This window comes from Ruditapes philippinarum, unplaced genomic scaffold, assembly GCF_026571515.1.
Source record: "Ruditapes philippinarum isolate M1 unplaced genomic scaffold, ASM2657151v2 ctg353_1_1_1_1, whole genome shotgun sequence".
NCBI lineage: Eukaryota > Metazoa > Mollusca > Bivalvia > Venerida > Veneridae > Ruditapes > Ruditapes philippinarum.
Genome location: NW_026856948.1, coordinates 158860 through 179371, shown reverse-complemented (window position 1 = coordinate 179371; position 20512 = coordinate 158860). Strand labels below are relative to the sequence as shown.

The window sequence follows — 20512 nt, the reverse complement described above, 5'->3', positions numbered from 1 at the left end:
TTTTAAGTCTGAAAAATAAGTAAATATAACATAAATTTTAAACTTAAATCAAGCTTGCATGACAAACATGATTTGCTTATAGACATTAAAGACAGAAAATATTGTTTGAAAATATATATGTCATGGCAAAAACAGTCTCAAAATTCATTGTAAATAGAACTTCTGAACATATAAATGTTAAGTTATCAAATAACTTAAAATCAAACCCCAAAAGAATTGTTAACAAACTAAAAACCTTTTGTACTTCTTTTTTGTGTCTATATTTGAAATCAATGTAACTCTTTATTGCAGTCTTGTAACGCCTCGCCTTTAACTTTTATCTGATAACGTTCATTTTCAAATCGATAATATTAATAAAGTTATTTAAAGTTAACTTGTGTTTTTGAACCTTTCTCAGTGGGTCTTAATCACAACATGATGTCGTCTTGACGTGGTAAACATAAATGTTAAAAGTAAACCAATAACAATGACTTATTATCACAATATGAACAAACATGCAGTTCGACTAAAAACGTGTTTATGTCAAGAATTACTATTTAATCTTTACTTTACTCTTGCGGTATGTTCTTCTTTGTGACATTAACTATAATTCTTAGCAGCGTAGTCTGTAGATGCTTAACACTTCTCCTCTTTTTAAGATATAGTATATCGGTAAAACAGATAAATAGGTTTGCAATCACCTATGTAAGAAAGTGTTTTTATCTTCATGACGATGATAAAATTCTTTTAATTCCAAAAGGAATGATAATACCTAGTATTAAATGAGAAATTCAGCTCTTGATCATTATTTGCAAGGTTGTAGTATAAAGATAAATCCAAATTTTGACAGTTTATCAAACAATCTTTGTGACAAATGAGATAAGAAGCAAGTTAAACATCACTTTTATCTTTTATGTTTTAAGTGTAATATATGTATAAAACTAGGTTATGATAAATTAGCTTAAACTGCAATTTTGTCAGGCATTCGTGTTATCGTGACATACATCTTCTTAATAGTTGAATAAAGTTTTTGTGTTCTCATCACGCTTATGATGTATGTAAACTAAGTGCTTTTGCATGCAACTAGATACTTTGAAGGAATAGGCGAATAGATTAATATGGCTGACGAAAATAGTGTGAAAAAAACGAACATAGATAGAGGATGGGCGTGGGTTGTCATGGTAACTTCGAATTTGGGAATGATAATTCTTTCCACAGCTTTGTACATGAATGGAGTGATTTATGTTGAGCTTCTGAACAAATACGGCGAAGGTGAGGCCAAAACATCTCTAGTAGGCGCCCTCTGTAGTGGACTCCTATGTAGCCTAGGTATGTAGGTTTGCATCTTTATACAAATGAAATATAAAGTGTAAGATTAACGATCATTAGGATATATTTATGTATTACGACTTCCACTTAAGTTTGAGCAACTAAAATTTGAAATTCAATATTTCTTATATAATCATAATGTCTAAGATAACGGCGATAATGTTTATAGAATGATAATTAAGATTTTTCCGTCCTTTTATCATTTTTAAAGCAATACACTTACAGGTTTTCGCCAATAGCTTTGTTCATTATGTTCATTAAATAAACTGTAAAAGGTCATATTATTTTCTTTATATCGTTCCATTTTAGCACCTCTTGTTGGAGCCTTGAATAACAAGATAAGCTGTCGGTTCTCAATGATCCTAGGGGGCGCCATAACAACGATTGGTTTCCTTATCTGTGCATTCGTTAATAGTTTAAACATGATAATCGTCTTCAACGGAATTTTTATAGGTAACAAACCAGCCTATGAAACTTGCCTTCATTAACGCTTTATGTCCTGGTACAATTTTGATAAGGTCTACACAAACTAAGCACGTGATAGTGTCTAATTTTATTTAGGTAACAAAATACCATCTCGCCATTTTATATTTATTTTTTACTTAATCGAATATGTCGTTTTTCCTGAATGCTTATAATTTGGGTCTTTTCCGTCTTTGTATGTTTCTAAAGATCATATTAGAAAATAACAGTATTGTATTTAAGCATTGGAATTCATATAGTCTGGCGAAGAAAAACATAACGCTTTGATATACGCTAAAGGAACATAATTTTATATAAAAAAGACAATTAGAAGTACCCTGCATTAATGTCGAACTTTAATTGAATATATGTATCCTTAACTTTAGCATATAAGCTACATTTTAAATGTGTAACATAAAACACATCTGAACCAAACTTAAAACCTTTTATAACAATAACTTTAAACCTTCTATTTTCTTCTTTTTTCAGGTGTTGGAGCCGCCAACGCTATGTCTGGTCTGGTTTGCGTCGTTGGATTCTACTTCAAGAAATATCGTGATTTCGTTCTGTCTGTTGTGTTCTTAACTGCTGGTTTATCAATATTTATTTCCGCTCCTTTCGGGTTATATCTGCTCGAAGAACATGGCCTTACAGCAACGTATTTGATACTAGCAAGCATTCAGGCACACATGTGCATATTTGGTGTCTTAAGTAGACCGTCTGTTATAGAGAGACAGGTCCAGAAGCACAAACAAATAGAACGCAAACAAAATTTAAAAATGGTATCAACTACTTACATTGATGTAACGCTGTTAAAGAACCGGTCATATTTGTGTATCCTGTTTAGCATATCAACCTGGAACTTTTGCCTTTCTGCCGGATTTATGCACCTTCCAAATTATGTTTTAGTTCGAGGCGGAAGTAATTCAGATATTAGCCTTACGATGCTATTGTTTTCCCTTTCAAATCTTGCCGGTCGTTTTCTTGGATCACTTACAGTTTCAAAATTACAAAGACACATTGCCAAAGTGTATGCAACAGAACTTGCAATTTCTGGCATAATTACGGCTTTGTTCACCTTATATTCAAAAAGATGGGGTGGACCTTATATATTCACGATCCAGCTTGGATTTTTTACTGGATGGCCTACCACTATGATGATTCCGATATCTCTTGATTATGTTGGTATATCGAAAATGTCAGAGGCGTATGGATATTATTTCTTATTCTGTGGTTTAGGCATTTTCACCGGCCCAGTATGTATAGGTAAGTTTAAAGGGTTCTTTAAACTTAACAGATTAAATCATCTTAAACTTAACTAGTATTAACTATTGCAATATCATATAAAGAATATGTGTACTGAAGTAACTATTGAAATATCATATAAAAAAATATGTGTACCTTGTTCTTGTAGTGAACCGGTGCTCTTAAAAAAGAAATCTATGAAGCTGCTAATATGAAAATGTACTCAGTAGTTAATTGGTACTTTATTTTTTTTCGGGGGAGAGGGCAATTTTCACAATATTCCACAAAAAGTTGCATAAAAAAACAACATTCGGTTTTTTTGTCAAAAACAAATCTACAATAGGAACTTCAATCAAATTTAAATTTCTTCTTTTTCATAAAAATAAAAATAAATGAAATTAATAAGTGTATATTTTTAATCTTTCAGGTTTTATTTATGGTGTGTCGGATTCATATGAGAACAGCTTTATTGTTGCAGGTATGCGTCGATAATGCCTGATGCTTCCACAGAGCATTATAAAGATACAAAATCCAAAGAACATGAGGACTTTATGGACATAATTGTATCATTTTGACATTCATAAATGTCATTTTAAGTATATTGAAAAAAGGGATTCGAAAGATACGAGTGTTTTTCGAGTGAAACTCATTATATGTAAAAAAAAACTTGACAAATTTTTAAACTGTGGAACGTGGAAGATATCGATAAAGTTTGTCAAGTACAAAACTTGCATGAATACCCTACATTTTACCCTGTCCTTCTTCACCCTTCAATTGAATCATTACTGTACGGTACCTGCCGTGTTATTTAACTGTGTTATAAGATGTTTGTTTAAATTTTTTTCACTATAGATATCTTTATTAAATTGTAAATAATTTTATTGATATAAAAGATAGTGTCCGATCCTTGTAATATAAATCCGTGTATAACATGTATAAATAGATATGTGTAAGTTATTATGATATCCGTATCTTCCATTATACGTCATGTGTTCGTACCTGACGAACTATAAATGAAAACTCTTAGTCTATATTTGTTTTGCAGGTGTAATATTATTTCTTGGTGGCGTGTCTGCAGCTGGATCATTCTTGTGTAAAAGTAGTGAATCAACCGATTCTGAACTTGTATCGAATGAGTTGACTATAGTAGACATAAAGAATAGACATAGCTGTGACAATATTGATGTTAAACTGGGTGCTTCATTAGGATCCATACACAGTGGCAGTATAACAGATCTGCTGTCTTGTTCCAGATCTCATAACTTATATATCAAGGACACAAGTAGCATTATTGAAGATGTAACTGATACTAACGAAGTTGATAGTTTATAGATGTCCAAAGATAACATGTGTTTTATACTTTTACTTCACATAAATGCAATTAGTAGCTTAATATTGTGTTCTTTATTTCTATCTTGTCTGTACCTATTGTATTAAATAAAACTAGGTAAACGAAAAAACAATTTCTTTCATAAATGAAACTGGTAATAATTCACACATCGAATTATCTATGTAGTGATAACGAAATAGAGATAAATAAGAATCCCTAAAGAAAGTCCAACACGGCAAAATTGAAAATGTTGCAGGCTCGGTTTGATTGAGCCTGTTCATGGACGGTACTGTAAAGTGCAAACTACCGTCCACACCCCCTAGCACCGGCTTAAGCAGAATTCAACATTTAACATGAACTGGTAAAATTTAGAATTTTGGAACATCCGCAGATGTATTCATATGGCGGTTATCATAGGCCTTCAACGTGACACATTAGACGTGCCATTCCATGAAAAGCGGCATATGGTCCCCAAGTAAAGAAATGCATGTGCCCTAAACGAGAAAACAATGGGCGGAACTAAATAAAATGGAATTTTGAAAGGGGATCTGAGGTTATGAAGCCTGCATATCACAGATACGACGTCAAAAGACAAGTTTAAGAAGCAGGCCACATATCCTAAGGGTGATTCAACAGTATTCAAGTGAGGAATACTGGAACCACCCAACAAGAAAGATGCCGAATAGAAAGAACTAAAATACTACAAGCACAACAATTATGTCGTGCTGAACGATCTTTAAGGATCGGAAATATAACATCCCTGTTGAATGTACGGGGCGACTTTTTACGGCCTCCACACGGCACAAACAACGCTGATGTGGCGATAAAATAGAGATAAATAAGAATCCCTAAAGAAAGCCCAACACGGCAAAATTGAAAATGTTGCAGACTCGGTTTGAAAGACTTGCATGAATATCTATAATCTATTTTAACATGATCTCATATAAACCTGTTTCTTGGGATAGACAGTTATAATATTGACCAGTGTAATTGTTGTCTTCATACCTGAATGATCACTTATCTGTATTAATTAGCTGGCAAAAGTGTTATATAAATTACTGTTATCTTTTAGTTCTTATAGGGTTACACTCATTCAGTTTTTTTCAGTTTTTGAAGAATAAGGATGTTAGAGGTTGAGCTTGGATGAATTCATAATTAAAATTTAAAGAAGCTTTGCTTAACAATGACTGTCTACCTAGATATCAGGGTAAGTGAAATATTTAATTATTTGCAAATTGTACATGTTTTTCATTAAATTCCTTTGTACATGGAACATTATTTGATAAACGTAAAGTTATTATATTGAATAAGTTAAATTGTAAGTATATGTTATTTTCCTATACTTTCCTTTCATACATTTGTTTTACTCAAACTTAATGTGTTTGAAATATGTAGAAATAAATATGTATTCATTAATAGGACATGGTGTTCAAGGACGTGTAAATGTCAAGAGTGTGCATGGTGCTATGGTTAATAAAAGCGTGCAGTACCAGGAACTGAATATTATGAAGTATTTTGCACTTTCCGGAGAGTTGGTCAACGTTTGCTAGAGAATCTACAGAGAATTATAATGTTTGTACATTGACCTTTGTTTGTCGGAGGGGACATTTTCTTATTCAGACATTGACCTTGTATGTCGGAGGTGATATTTTTATTATTATGACCTTAAATGGTCGAGGTGAAGAAATTCAAAGATAGATTGAATATTGCCCTTTTCAAGGTCGTAGAAGTTGATAATCTATTGTGACTTTATACATAGTGTTTTAGACAGCAAAATAAACTGTTAAGTGGGAAGAAAGATAGAGACATTGTATGTGGTTTTGATTTATTTTTCTAAGAATCATTTTTTCGTGACAATACTGCAACTACTTTAGTAGTTGCAACTACTTTACTGCAACTACTTTAGTGGACTTAAATTTCATAACTATTAAGTAAGTAATACTCTATTTGATGAATTTATTGAATTAAAGTACATGTATTAAATGTTATTGTGCAAATAAATTTGTATATATATATATATATATATATGTAAAAGGTCTTTTTGTAAAGTAGTTATTTTGGTGATAGAACTACCCACTCTGGCCATCTCTGACTTGTGACATTGGAACGTGTTATGAACCTACGCCACCAGATAAACAGGAAATTGCAAGTCTAAATGTCCGTGGGCTTAAGATATGCATCCATTTTTTCCTCCTTTGAAATTCACAATTTTAAAAAATGACGGCCGCTTACATTACACTTAGTCTAATATAATTAATATTATCTTCCGCCAAAAATAACGATGTAGTGTAACTTTTTCTGCCTCTAGAATTGCTTGTTTTAATTAATTTCATATTTTTTCAAAACAATAAATAGTACCATCACGTTGATTCTTAAACTTTTTTTTAGCTCTTCGTGTATTTATGAGAAATTCGTATGAAATTGTAGGCTACAAGTAGGGACAACAAACTTTGATATTCCACTAAATATTGAGGAACTTTCATATTCAAGATGGTATTTAAGCATAAAATAAAAAGAAAATTTGTTTCTTGGTTGCTTAATATCAAATTTTATGTTATCGAGTGTACTTAAAAAACCGTATCAGACACGTGTGACGTATTTATGAAATTTTATTTTATCAAGTGGATTTTAAAAACATTACGCCTGTCGTTTAGAGCTCAATAAATATCCTCTGTTTAATAATAGCAATTTTCGGCTGTATTAATTATAGCACAGGAAAGTACACATGTACAAAGGATAACGGCTACGTGAACGCTATGCAAAAAATTAATACAAGCTCGTCGGTTTTCACCGAAAACGGGCTAAGAATCGCACAAAAATCTATATTTTAATTTAATTCTTATTATCTTAGTATTAGTGAAAGTTTGTCATTTGATCTATGTAAGAACTTCAAATTTTATGTTTTTAGGCTATATGACTTCGGTGGAGCTCTTTGAAGGAATCACATTTGTGTTAGTTATTCATAGATAAATTTATTGTGAGCTTTAACTTGGATGTTACAAACGAAGTAGCGAACGAAATATTTCATTCTAGTATGCCATACATTATTTGTGATATTTGATAAAACTTATACATTGTATGTCATATCCGTAAGCTGAAAAACGCATAAATAACCACAATCTTAGTGAAATTTTATATGTATCATGCAAAGAAGGATTGGTAATTATTTGATAAGTATTAATAAAAATAAACCAGGCAATATTTCCTTGAAAAATGTCTCAACACTAATTGCTCAATTCTGGTAGTTTGTAGAAACGGATTCGAGTTTGTTTGGAACTGTATATCTTCATTTACAATCAAACTAAAAACAATTATGTGCAAACTTTCTTTGAGGGGTTTCTGTTCTTAGGTCAGTCAGTACTAGGCTACAATAACATGCATTAACAAATGTGATATGACTTAATGGCATTTCAAAGAGTAGCTTATTATATTAGAGATAGTTGCAAGACAAGATTATAGCAAAGTAACAGATGAAAGTTTCAAATACAGTATCTGTTGTAGAATTTAGTACAGAAAAAGCAACACAAATATATTTTTTGTAATTTGTAATAATATATTAAATGACAGAAGCATTTACCACGTTTTTTTTACAAACATAAATTAACAAATTCATTTCATTTTTATAAGTGGGTTTTGAGAATCGAGTATTGAATGTACATGCATAACTGGATAAAATCACGAACAACAGTAATGGTGACATTCTAATAAAACTTGCCAATGTGCTTGCAATACAGTGATAATTAATTGCAAGAAATATTATTTTTTTGTTTTTAGAAATAAAACCGAAATAGTTTAATTGTAGACCTTTCCCAATCTTGATTTCAATTTATACTACTCAACCTTTGTTAAGCACCAAATATAGTTAATGGTTATCTTTAACCTGTTTTTGCTGATTTTGTATTTGTTATGTGTTTTAAAGATCCTGTATGTTTTGTAATTGATATTGTACCTGTGTGTATACCCCTGTATGTTTTGTAATTGATATTGTACTTGTGTGTATACCACTCTTAGAAATAAAACAAGAATAATATATGTATATGATTATGCAAATAAAACAAGTTTCAAACATCGAAGAATATGTAAAATATGTACTGCAATCTTTGTGCACATAATAAGTAATCAATAAATTATATGCATTCATTTCTTATTGGAAAATTTGACTTTGAATTTATAGAAAATAAATTTCTAATTTCCTCCCTTATTTACATGAAATGGTAAATTCGGTAAAATCTTTACAAATAATGCTTATTGGAACTTATAATATTGACAAATCTTACTTTGAGCATCATATGTATGAAATAAAACCATAAAAAATTGTGTTACAGGATCTTTAAGAATAGGAGAAGAATCACCCCAACCTTAACTATATCTAAGGTTTTTGGAAAAGCAACTTGTTTTTCCAAATGTTCACAACCTTATTTATGTTACAATTTTAGTCTCAGTTGCGTTGTGTAATTAATTGTCTAACGACGATTGCACGGCAACGCTTTCTCACGCTCCCTATGAGGTTTCCGACAGTCCTGACGGAAACGACGGCTTATTCTTACACCAACATGCCCTGCCTCTAGTTTGCATCTACTAAGCTGATATCCATTCCTGCAATTCATTATACACGTGCTCTGTTGTACTGAAGTCGGGTAATCGGGCTTGCCGGTCAACGCGCCCAACACTCTTTCGCCCGATAGTCCTTTACCACCTATGTCTCGTAGGATGCGTATTGTCATCGCAAACAGCCTAACCGTGGTAGTTTACGTCTCATCTATGTACCGCAGACCAGTCCATGTATGTATCTTAAGCACAACGAGGTCAGTATGTCCGTCACCGTTGATGCCTCTCCACACGATGATTGACTCACCCTGTGCGGTCATGTTTAGCAAAATTCCCGGATTGAAACAGTTCCCAATGTCTTCTTCAGATACTCGCACGTCTTGTTTGTCTGTAAAATCTAAGTTAACCTAGATTCATCCGTACCACCATACATGCTCATTCGCACATTCCGAACGGGGTTGGTAATAACGACAAGTCAATGGAATTCTTTTACAGGGTCTTATTGGTTGCAGATTATCCTTGTAAAATATTCAACGCACCGTCAGAGTACATAAATTAACCATAGAAGCATTAAGAAGGTCATTGCGTAGATGCGTTGCTGTTGCATACCGTGCTCAATAGGCCTGGATTAACAAGAGTCGGTCTTGTTTGCTGTTGTCACCTTTTGTCTGCCTAAACTATGCCTACTGACGCGTGAACGATACTGCATTTACGTTAGCTGTTGATTCAGTCTATGCAAAATTATTAACTGATAATTTTTATACTTTAGTATGAAACTTCTGTTGCTTATAAAAGTTGAGTAGTATATTAACATTGAATGTATTTCAAGATTAGTCCAGTAAATTAAACGTCTATCAGCTGTAAAGCTGCTCCGAACATTAGTTCAGCTTTAGTTGTTATATTTACTGGTTCTTTGAGATCATTGATTCCAACACAAGTGCTAAAGAGTAAATTCAGAAATACAGCCTAGGCCGGTACAAGGGACGTAAAGGAGGTTGCACTTTATCTCTCACCAACAGATTCAATTAAACGGAGACAGCAATCTTCATATAATTTTGTTGTTAATTCTGTTCCAAATTGTTTAAATATAATTGAAATTATGTTGACTCTTGTTTATGTTTAAAGAAATATATTTTATTATCAGTAGGTTGCCCAGGTTTGCAAAGATGCACGTAAATACCGTTTAATTTGTTAACTTCCAAATTTATTAGTACACATTGACGAAGTCAACGTTCTTTATTTTGAAGCACACGTTGAAATGATTATTTCTTTGAATCCCTGTCGCATGCATGCCTTTAATCTTATTCACATTAAAGAATATATATGCTGTTTCTCTTTATAAAACTGATTTATATTTTTGTGCCGTTCGTATCTTTGCAATCGAAGAAAAATGTTATCAGGAACGCTGAAGTAAAATAAGATGAATGAAAATGTCTGTAATATTCATTCTTACAATGTTATCTGTGAATGCATCATTACATTAAGTTCTTTCAATAAAACATTATTATTCTTTTAAAGGTGAAACATTGTAACGAACGTAATGAAACGTATAAATATAAATATATTATTAAGGCTACAGTACTGTGGAATTGATGTACCGATTAAAGCATCAATATTTTGAGTATATACATGTAGTAATTTAAAAAATAATGGGCGACTTAACATTATAAATGCACCTTATATAATAAATACCTCTTTGTAAATTTATAAGTATATAATTGTTAATAACGCTTACTTTCAATTTATGTATATTCGTGTATAAAATGAATATTTATGTTATCTCCTTTAACAAAATTAAATGCAACAAAATCAAGGAACAGCATAATTTTGAATTACCATACAATGACATCAAATTTCGGGTTGTTTTTTGTAAATCATTTATTGATTAATTTCATTTTTCGTCAAAAGAATGAATTTAAAATAATAAAAATCTGTTCAACCTGTTACTCCCATACTTCCAGCGAGAAGGAATAAACCATGCCATCCTAATATGCTTTGAAGATACAAACCTATAAAACCATCGGTAATTGCTGCTGTAGTCTAAAATAAAGGTATAGATATTTATGTGGTATTTTTATTAAAAACTGAATTCATGAAACAAAATTACACTTTAGATATATTTATCAACAATATGTTAAAAGGAAAACCTACTATGAATATAAACCCAATTGATAAATGAGCAAACCTTTTATCTGTATTACTACTTCATGTTTACATAGCTTCGGTTTACTTTTATCTTCTTATCCCACATCTATTTTGCTTGAAAGCTTTAAATACAGTATAACATTTAAAACAATACATTTTACAATGAGCACTTTGATCATACTGAGAACAAGTATAATAATAGTGTCTCAATATGACAGATCCATTTGGCATGCTTTAAGAAGGTGTGACTGAGGTAAGTAATAGATTATTGTTAACTTACAATTCCAGTGAATGTAAAACCCATATTGATAGCCATATGTTCAACTCCAAATAGTTTTCCTAAGGTTGCTGGACCAATGGACATAACGGCTTCAATATAAAACACGTATAAAAAATATCTACATGTATTTGCAATTCAATCATTAAACTATAGATTACAATTAATTCATATAAGTTATATTAGAAAATTGTATTAAATTAATTTTACTATAAGCATTCAATATTGAATGATTCAGTATGGTCCAACAAGGATAAAGACGCCCTTATAGCAACTTTTATAAACTACCTTTTATAAATAGTTAACCTTGTATTGATAATCGAGTGCAAGGAGATATTTTAAAAAAAATTGTTTCATATAGAATATGTAAGTACTCGTAAGACCTAGTGCTAGTAAATGGTCATGCCATCTTTTACCTTATGAATAACTTAATTTTATTTTATTTTTAATAGTCATCTGGATCTTAAATTTGAAGGTTTGAAAGTATGTAGCATTATGCATTTTCCTATACTTAAAGCATATGGCATGGTCATATACGAACGTGATGCTTAGGGCATTGTTATAAATTTGTAGATTAGGGTATTAGCTTAGAGGTTGTTTTAAATATAGCATAAGAGTATTAAATGAAATATTAACTTACATGCAGAACTTGCATAAAGTCCACAGATCCACACGAGAAATGCAATTTTGCCGAGAGATTCCGTGAGTACAATAGTACATGCAAAACATACAAACAATGCCGATGCCAGTTTAACTGCTATCTGTAAGAAATGCACATATTATGTTAACAATTTCAAATTTTGAAGAGGTCATTAACACCTCCCTTGAATGCCACTTTGTCACAACAATGACATATTTGTTTTTGTAAGGAAATATGAGGATATTTATAAAAGCATGGCCGAATGTGTTGGTTTTTTTTTTTTTTTTTAATTCACAGCTGTCAAATATTTTCTTTTTTATTTTGACGTATTTTGTTCATCGTCATAAATAGAATTTAACTTACAAGAATTGCGCAATAATATATGTATTTGATTTACTAAAGTTATTGCAATTAAAAAATAACTGGCGTTTGTCCAAGTTAAAAGAACGGGAGGTTGTCCAGACATTGTACAAGAGGCACTTACTTGAAACCCGTATTTGTCCATTATCATGCCCCAAATAGGACGAAATATACAGTTAAATATTGCTGATATGGAACCAACCGTTGCAAGGAAATGATCATCAGTTATGAATGTTTGACCATATGCCTGAAAATTATAGAGGTATCTTTTTATGCAAACGGATGGTTTCAATGACTTCCGAAATGCATATTTTTAACTTCATAATGAGTAATGATATGCAGACTAAACCATCACCTATTCGATTTCAAAGTCTCGATCGAAATATGCAATTATTGGTTAAATAAATGTATTTGTATCTCGGTTCGTGGAACTTTAGTTTTACATGACTATTCTATAAAGACTATCAAAGATATCTGTTTCCGAAAGAATTAAAGAAAAGGTCACCAAACAGGGATAGAACTGTACATACCTTATATAGATTGTTAAAGTATGTCATACCACCATAAATTAGAAACAGTATAACCCACCAGCACCATGCATTTTTACTCGTGACAACCTTACACAACACTGTCTTTACAGACTCTTTTGAAACTGATCTGATAAAAAGAAACATTTGTTAATATAGTAAGGGTGATTTTCAGTACCAAAATAGAAGGATTCAGCTGTAAAAGGCAACAACAATATACTTATAATAACAATATCGCATAAAATGTTTTGAAAGCCTCTTGTATAAATATAAAATGACGTCAAGTATTCCTGATAGACAAAAAAACACAAAATAGGACAGATTGGCAGAAACAGTTTAATGAATTAACTTATATTATATTTGAAAAATTTGTTCAATTCAATAATGAATAGGTTTTGTGGTTGTACATTATTTATATCACGGAAGAAATACACATGCTCCTTATAGACAAGAAATATTCCGTTTTTTAATTTTCATAATCGTTATTTAAAACTAGATTATATTTAGTCTAAAGTACTTTTATGAACTATACTACTCAACTTTTGCTTAGCACTATATGTTTGGGTGTGAATTTTCTTTGGAATAATTTTATTAACGCCGTGCGAAAGGTTTTAAATGTAGATTTACTGTTTTATAAATTCAGCTGAAGGACTATTTTAACCATATAAATGAGTTTTACACTAATTTTGTGCTATAGAAGAGAATGATCCCCATCTTTGAAGAATTCAGAACATGCAGTGTGTTTTCCAAATTTGTTAAATTGGATTTTTTGCTTACATTTTTAGACTAAGTACCGTGTGTATGACCCGTGACTATGAATGAAAGCTTGTCAGCGCATTCTCATACTCCCTATTAGGTTTCTGATCGTTCTAAAGGGTATGGCTGAAAATTCTTGGACCAACATGGCTCGAAGCTTCTGAATGGCTCTGGGTTGCAGCTGACGAGCCGACATTCTAACCTGCAGCCGCTCATTCCACATGTGTTCTATTGGATTAAAGTCAAGTGAGCGAGCTGACCAGCCCATGCGCTCAATTGACTCCCTTTTTATGTAGTCCTAGACCACTCTGGTCATAAAGGGGCGAGTATTATTGTCCATTAGAATGAACTGATCGCCCATTTCTTAAGCATACATCCTAACAACCTTGTTGTCTAAGATGTCGCATATGTATCGTGCCTCTATTTAGCACAACCAGGTTGGTTCGTCAATCCCAGCTGATGCCTCCCCACACAAAAACTGACCGACCTCCGTAGCGGTCATGCTCAGCAATATTTGCAGGCTGCAACCGTTTACCTCGTCTTCTCCAGACTCCAGCACGCCTATCTGTGAAGCCTATGCAGAATCTGGACTCATCAGTGAACAAAACGTGTCTCCAGTGTTGCATGGACCATCGTGTAAGCTTCATGGTCCTTTCCAAACGGGCCTGGCGATGTCGACGAGTCAAGGGGATACGTATACAAGATCTTCTCGACCGCAAATAGCCTTCATTCAGCCATCTACGTACCGTCTGCGTGGAAACACGGACCCCGCAGCATTAGCAAGGTCACTTTGAAGAGAAGTTGCAGTCGAAAACCATGTACGACGTGCCTGAGCTGGTGTTGTGACCGTTTGCAAACCTCAATCATGCCTCCTGGCGGATGTACCATGTAGCCAGTATCTCTCTCAGGCTCTTGTGATGACGATATGGAGTACACCAACGGCCGCATCAACCTGGCGGAAGGTGCCCCCCCCCCTGTTGCACCATCCCTACAGCAATTAATTATTCTGCTTTTCTAATATGCCGCCTACTGTTAGCATTCGCCATATCGAAGTGACAGATGTAAGATATGTAAGATGGAGAATATAAGAATCGCTATAGAAGGTCCAAAACGGCAAAATTGAAAATGTTGCAGGCTTGGATTGATTGAGCCTGTTCACAGACGGTACTATCAAGTGCAAACTATCGTCCACATCCCCCTAGGACCGGCTTAAGCAGAATTCAACATATAAACATGAAATGGCAAAATTTTAAAGTTAGAAACATCAGCAGAAGTGTTCATATGGCGGTTATCATGGAACCTTCAACGTGACACTGTGGTGCCATTCCATGAAAAGCGGTTTTTTGTCCTCAAGTAAAAGAATGCGTGTGCCCTGAACGAGAAAACAATGGGCCAAACTAAATAAAAGCCACTAAATGACAATAGGTCGGTAATGTCGCCGTATAACAAAAGACATGTGATTGTACATCCCATCAAAACATGTAAATATTGGGGTGCATGATTTCAATGCTACCGGAAAAGTCAACACGGATTTATTTCAGGGGATTATCTCAAAGCATTGCTGAATCAGAATTTTCAAAACTTAGAAAGAAATCTGTTTTATACTTGTGATAATATAAAAAATTAACTTATGGTCCTAAGCAAATGTTGAGTAGTATATAATAATTGAAAGCTGTACTTTTGCTGTTTAATCTGTCTGTATTCATTATTGGTGGTCAAATCTTCTCTAACCGTCGATACTGTACCATAATTAGCGTTGTCTTCTGAATAACTTAACCGTTTAGCTTCCTAAAAGTTAATACAGGTTTTGTTAAGATTATTTACATGTATAAGAATTTAAGATATAAACTCTGTGAAACGATTTAAAACAGCTAGAGACATACGCACATCACTTTATTTCTTACAAAGCATACAAGATATTTATTTGCAACTTTTGTCTAGGGCATTTGTGCTACCAATTTATGCAAATGTATGTATATTAATAAAAAGCATGTCCATGGTTATGGCCGGAATATGAATGAAGAACATATTATACATCCATATCGTATTCATTTTACTTTATTCACTAACTCAATCTTTTAATTCACTGGATCTATAATTCTGTCAAAATCAATATTATAACTGCTTTCATTTAATGGTACACCTTCATAATCTACCATCATATTTCATAAAAACAATGCCTACCTGTCTATCACTAGGGTGTGTAAATATAAGCAAAATTCCGAGGAATTGGGTAATCGCATAAATCCCTGCTAGTAAAAGAAAAAACGTAGGTATTCTGTCCAAAACCTCTTTATTTGTAAAATATCTGAAAATTGCAAATGCAGTTTTAAATTTACAAATGCAGCTCAGAAATTAAGTTAAATTAGAATTGGGTCTATTCAATTTTCTTTGCAATACAAAACATATAATTTAAAACAGTACTAAAGAAACCAAAGTTGTAAACAGAAGGTAGTAAACAATTTTAGCATCAAAGTCCCTCATATATTATAACGCTGAAAGGTATTCTTATTTTCATTTTTTATAATTATTATACCAACATGCTATATGGGAAATTCATATAAATGTATGAATAAACAATAAATGAATGTATGTATGATTAAATATACTATAAACATTTGTATGTAATTGCAGAATGTGCAAAAACATGATTATATGATTTTGTTCAATGAATATAAAAGTAATTTGTTTACACATACTTTTCACCATCTGCCGTTTCTAAATCCGGCGGGAGATTATCCGGATTAATATAAGTTGTAACGACCTGGTTGAATATCAGGGCACCGCCCCCAGACCCACTCACTATCATTCCCACCGCGAATGATGACCTTTCCGGTAACCACTGAAAGTAGATTCATTAGTGTCTTATAATAAACATTCAAAAAATAAATAGAAAATTATACAGAATGTGATACATTCGTACGTGTATATTAAAACTTCGATTTGGAACTTATAGCTTATTTTGTTAACTGATATAGTAATGCCAGTAAAAGTTTTCAAGCAATAAATGACATCCATTTAATTTCTTATTATTTTGAAGCCGGTTTTACGACTTTGAACCTTCCAAGGTCTCTCAACATGCTCGTTCACATCATGTTTCAGTTTTCACTTTTTTCATTTTTGTTTCATTGAATTCGACGGAAATTACTTTTCCCGATTTTATTTTGTAATGCAACCAAAAATACACAAGCATATATATGTATAAATTGATAAGTGAAATATACACACATGTATACATCTTATACACACATGTATACACCTATTGTCAATAAAATAATTCAGACAATCAAAATGGTATGTTAAAGTATTCATACATATTAATGTCCTCGTGTTAGTATATTCATCGCTGACATATTAAGATAAAAGATTTTAATGAAAATACAGACTATAACTATGTATATATTGTTGTAGCCGAATATATTATTGATGTGTCGGTATTTCATACCTTAACAGCTGTCTTTGCTGGGGGTCCATATGCCATAAATGTTCCAAAATTTGCAAAAATACCATATGACAATGCGACAAAAAGTAGCGATTTCTTTATTGACAAATATGTCAAACCTATGCCAGTGCTGTAACATATTAAAAGAATAAAAACAGTAATGGGATTATGGAATTGTAGTACCTTTAAGTATAAGTTTGTGAATCGTATTTGCTTCTTGAATAATACTCAATTCATCATATTAATTAAGTTTGGGCAATAGCATTTTTTCTTATTACTGTTTTTCCATACAATGCAGATTTTATTTCTTGCATATCAGACCAGATTTTCTACTGTTTACACTGGCGCTGAGAACTCCCATCTTAGTCCAGATCGCCTAGTATGAATGAATTATATGAATTGTTTTCTTAGGATGAAGACATTTCGTCATTATGACTAAAGTTGTAAATTCATACGTTGCGGTAAGACAAAAGTGCGAAATAGAAGTAATAGTTTTGGTTATTTCTTTCTGAAATATGATTAAAGTGTCAAAGAGGGATATAGCTAATTCTTTGGTAACTGTTTCGCGGAAATTCGACAGAGCCTGTTACTGTGGTAAATAGTTAATCCCCCCAGCTAGATAGTCCAGTCTGTACAAACAGCCAGTGTAAAATATATTTAGATCTCATATTAATAAGTTAATTTTGTTTCTTTTAGTTTTGTTATAATTGATATTAATATAACAATTGTTGTTGTAAAGGTTGTTATTGTTGTTGTAGTATTACCAGCATAAAACACATCCTATTCCGGTCGCCGTCCGTACACCTAGATATCTGTCCAACAATCCACCTAGCGTCACAGCAAATGGTGTGGCTATAGAAGCGGCGTTTGAAATCCAAAGAACGTCCGTGTTACTCAATGATGTTTCACTTGTTCTGTTGCGTAAATATGATATCATATACGGGCTTACATTGCCTAAAATGAAATATACCATAATTGATTTTTTCAGCAAACCAAATCGTTTCTATCCATTTTTCTTTTCATAATAGATACAATGAGAAGAAAACTCACGCCTATTTAATCAAGACCACAATTTATGTTAGATCGTACCATGCTTAAATCTTATATAGACTTGCCCATTTTTCAGTCTGGACATAACCAATATCGTTTCTGGAAAGTTATAAAACATGTACTGACTGTACAGCGAACAGTGCAGACTAAAATCAGATTGGTTGATGTTAATATGAACTAGACGTATAAAAAGAATACACGATTGTCCTGCACACTTAGCGATTGCTGACACGTTATCTCAGTTTTCAGAATCTAATTTAACAACGTACGCTTGTAAGTTGGTAGTGCAAATGCAAAATAGTTCAAATAATTGTGCAGAGAGAAATAATAGTTTATAAACACTTACCAAATATATAGAAATTCCCTAGACATAGATGAACGAGAATTCCACCTGTTATTACGCAAACAGTTTTAACCTTGTATGAAGTGGACCGCATAGAGCACTCCGAGTTCATCCCTAAAGTTATGTTTTATTAAATTGTTACAATGTTTCAAAACATTATCATTTAAATCTAACACGTCAACTTTCGTTGTTTTATCATGTTGTTTGTTTGATATGAAACACGTTATCTTCAAGATTAAAGAAGCTTGACATTATCAATTATTCTTCGAATTGTAAAAAAGATTTTCCTTTTCACTTCATGGCAAGCGATTGAACCAGAAGAATTAATTGCCATGATAATTAATTGAATAATTGTTTTTAAAGTAACAGGATACCAAAAGGGGGGCCATCTTATTCATAGTTTTGGGTTCATATATGTATATTTGATACCATTGATCGACCAGAGTTCAAATATGTACTGTCATAGTGCAGTAAAATGATGAAAGAACGAATAACATAAATCGGCCCTGCAAAAAAACCAATGGCTGTACGCTTTGGGGAATATTCTTTGATCACTTCTGTGAAACCAACACAACTCTTGGTGATCCTTAATTCATAATTATATCGAATTCCCTTTAGCTATTTTCAATAGCTGAATTATGTATGGACGATAGCAGGCGTTAACCATTACCAGGCTTAATAATACCGAGTTATACAATTGATCAACCTTTATTATTTTCCGTTTTAATACTTTATTAAATAAGAAAAAAATATATATTTTAATGTTTTATATTCATTAAAGCTGCTTTAACTTGTCAGATAACTGGATTTATGATAAATACTGATAACATTTGACAAAACAAAGTTGATAACGAATATATCACCTAATTAATTTCTGGCCGGTCATATGGCAAATGAAACTAAACGTAAAGATGGAGAGCAGCGTTCATGGTAATATCTCCCTCATTATCATGCTACAGGTTCTTTTTGGAGAGACACCAGGTGGGCACCGCATAGGAACGGGGCGAGCTAATGACAGGATTGGGAACAAATTAAAGTTTTAGTTCTATACCAAATAAAATATGTCTTTAAATACGTATTTATCTTATTGTTTAAGAACTGTAAGTACATTCATTGTGTTGTGATTTTTTTTTTCTTGAAGAATTTACATTTATTGCGAGAACAGCAAGAACATCAAATTGAAGCGCTGGATGTTTTCTTTTCATTATCATAATTATTATCATCAATACCATCAACATCGTCATCAAAACAACAACATTAGCATTAGGAGTTTCAACAAGAATCATGATCTAACGCCTTTTTCGTAGAACTTCTTTATTTGCTTAATACTATTGGAACCTGCAATTCATCCCTCAGTCATGAAATAAAACAGAATACAGATTCCTTACTACAGATGTATATCTAATCTTAAATTTACATTGCAACTTGATGATAAGTTATTATATATATTATGTAAAATATACGTCATTTGATATTTGATAAATTGAATTAAAGGTGGATTAATCTTTGTCGTTTCTTATTGTAGAGATATATAATATATCGTATTACTCGAACACATACTAGGACAAATATTGTGATATTTTTATCAGGGGCTACATTTTTGTGGGAAAAGGGAGTAATTGTTTACTTGTCTGATTAATATTAGTTTAAAAGATTTTTGACATGTTGTATGGCCCTATATTAACGGTTGTTTGGAAACATGACCCGAGCTGCTAGGCGAGGGTTATATTGTAAATAACCGTTTATATACGGTCATATAACCTGCCAGAAATATTAATAACGAATTTATATTACAGCAAGCATCATTTTTTAAGAGAAAATGTAAGATTTCTTCATAAATCGACAGCAGTCGTGTATATAAAACTATATGAACGTCACGATTACCCAACAAAAAGTGACGTTACAAACGTGCAGTATTATAATAGCCTGTATTTGAATCACACGGTGTCAAATTTTCGCTTGAAGACACTTATGGGTAGTATGTCTGAAAAGCTTATTTTCAATATGTCAACATGAGAAAACAATTAAAATAATCATAATTTGTCCCAAGAATGCTTTGATGGGGGAGGGGAGAGAGAA

General features: G+C 32.4%; 2 protein-coding genes across 2 annotated transcripts; one reads left to right on the top strand and one right to left on the bottom strand.

Annotated features, from left to right (window-relative positions):
* Positions 1-518: 518 nt before the first annotated feature.
* LOC132748240 (monocarboxylate transporter 9-like) lies at positions 519-5114 on the top strand. Its single transcript, XM_060737807.1, has 5 exons — positions 519-1308; positions 1618-1761; positions 2260-3036; positions 3443-3493; positions 4061-5114. Exons 1-5 carry the CDS (start codon positions 1098-1100, stop codon positions 4345-4347), a joined length of 1470 nt encoding a protein of 489 aa, XP_060593790.1. The 5' UTR covers positions 519-1097; the 3' UTR covers positions 4348-5114.
* A 2770-nt stretch (positions 5115-7884) lies between these two features.
* On the bottom strand, positions 7885-18620 carry LOC132748238 (uncharacterized). Its single transcript, XM_060737804.1, has 12 exons — positions 18437-18620; positions 17805-17994; positions 17044-17170; positions 16298-16440; positions 15783-15906; positions 15277-15386; positions 12846-12972; positions 12440-12562; positions 11956-12076; positions 11319-11407; positions 10834-10933; positions 7885-10298 (listed from the first exon to the last, which is right to left on the bottom strand). Exons 1-12 carry the CDS (start codon positions 18543-18545, stop codon positions 10243-10245), a joined length of 1419 nt encoding a protein of 472 aa, XP_060593787.1. The 5' UTR covers positions 18546-18620; the 3' UTR covers positions 7885-10242.
* Positions 18621-20512: the final 1892 nt, after the last annotated feature.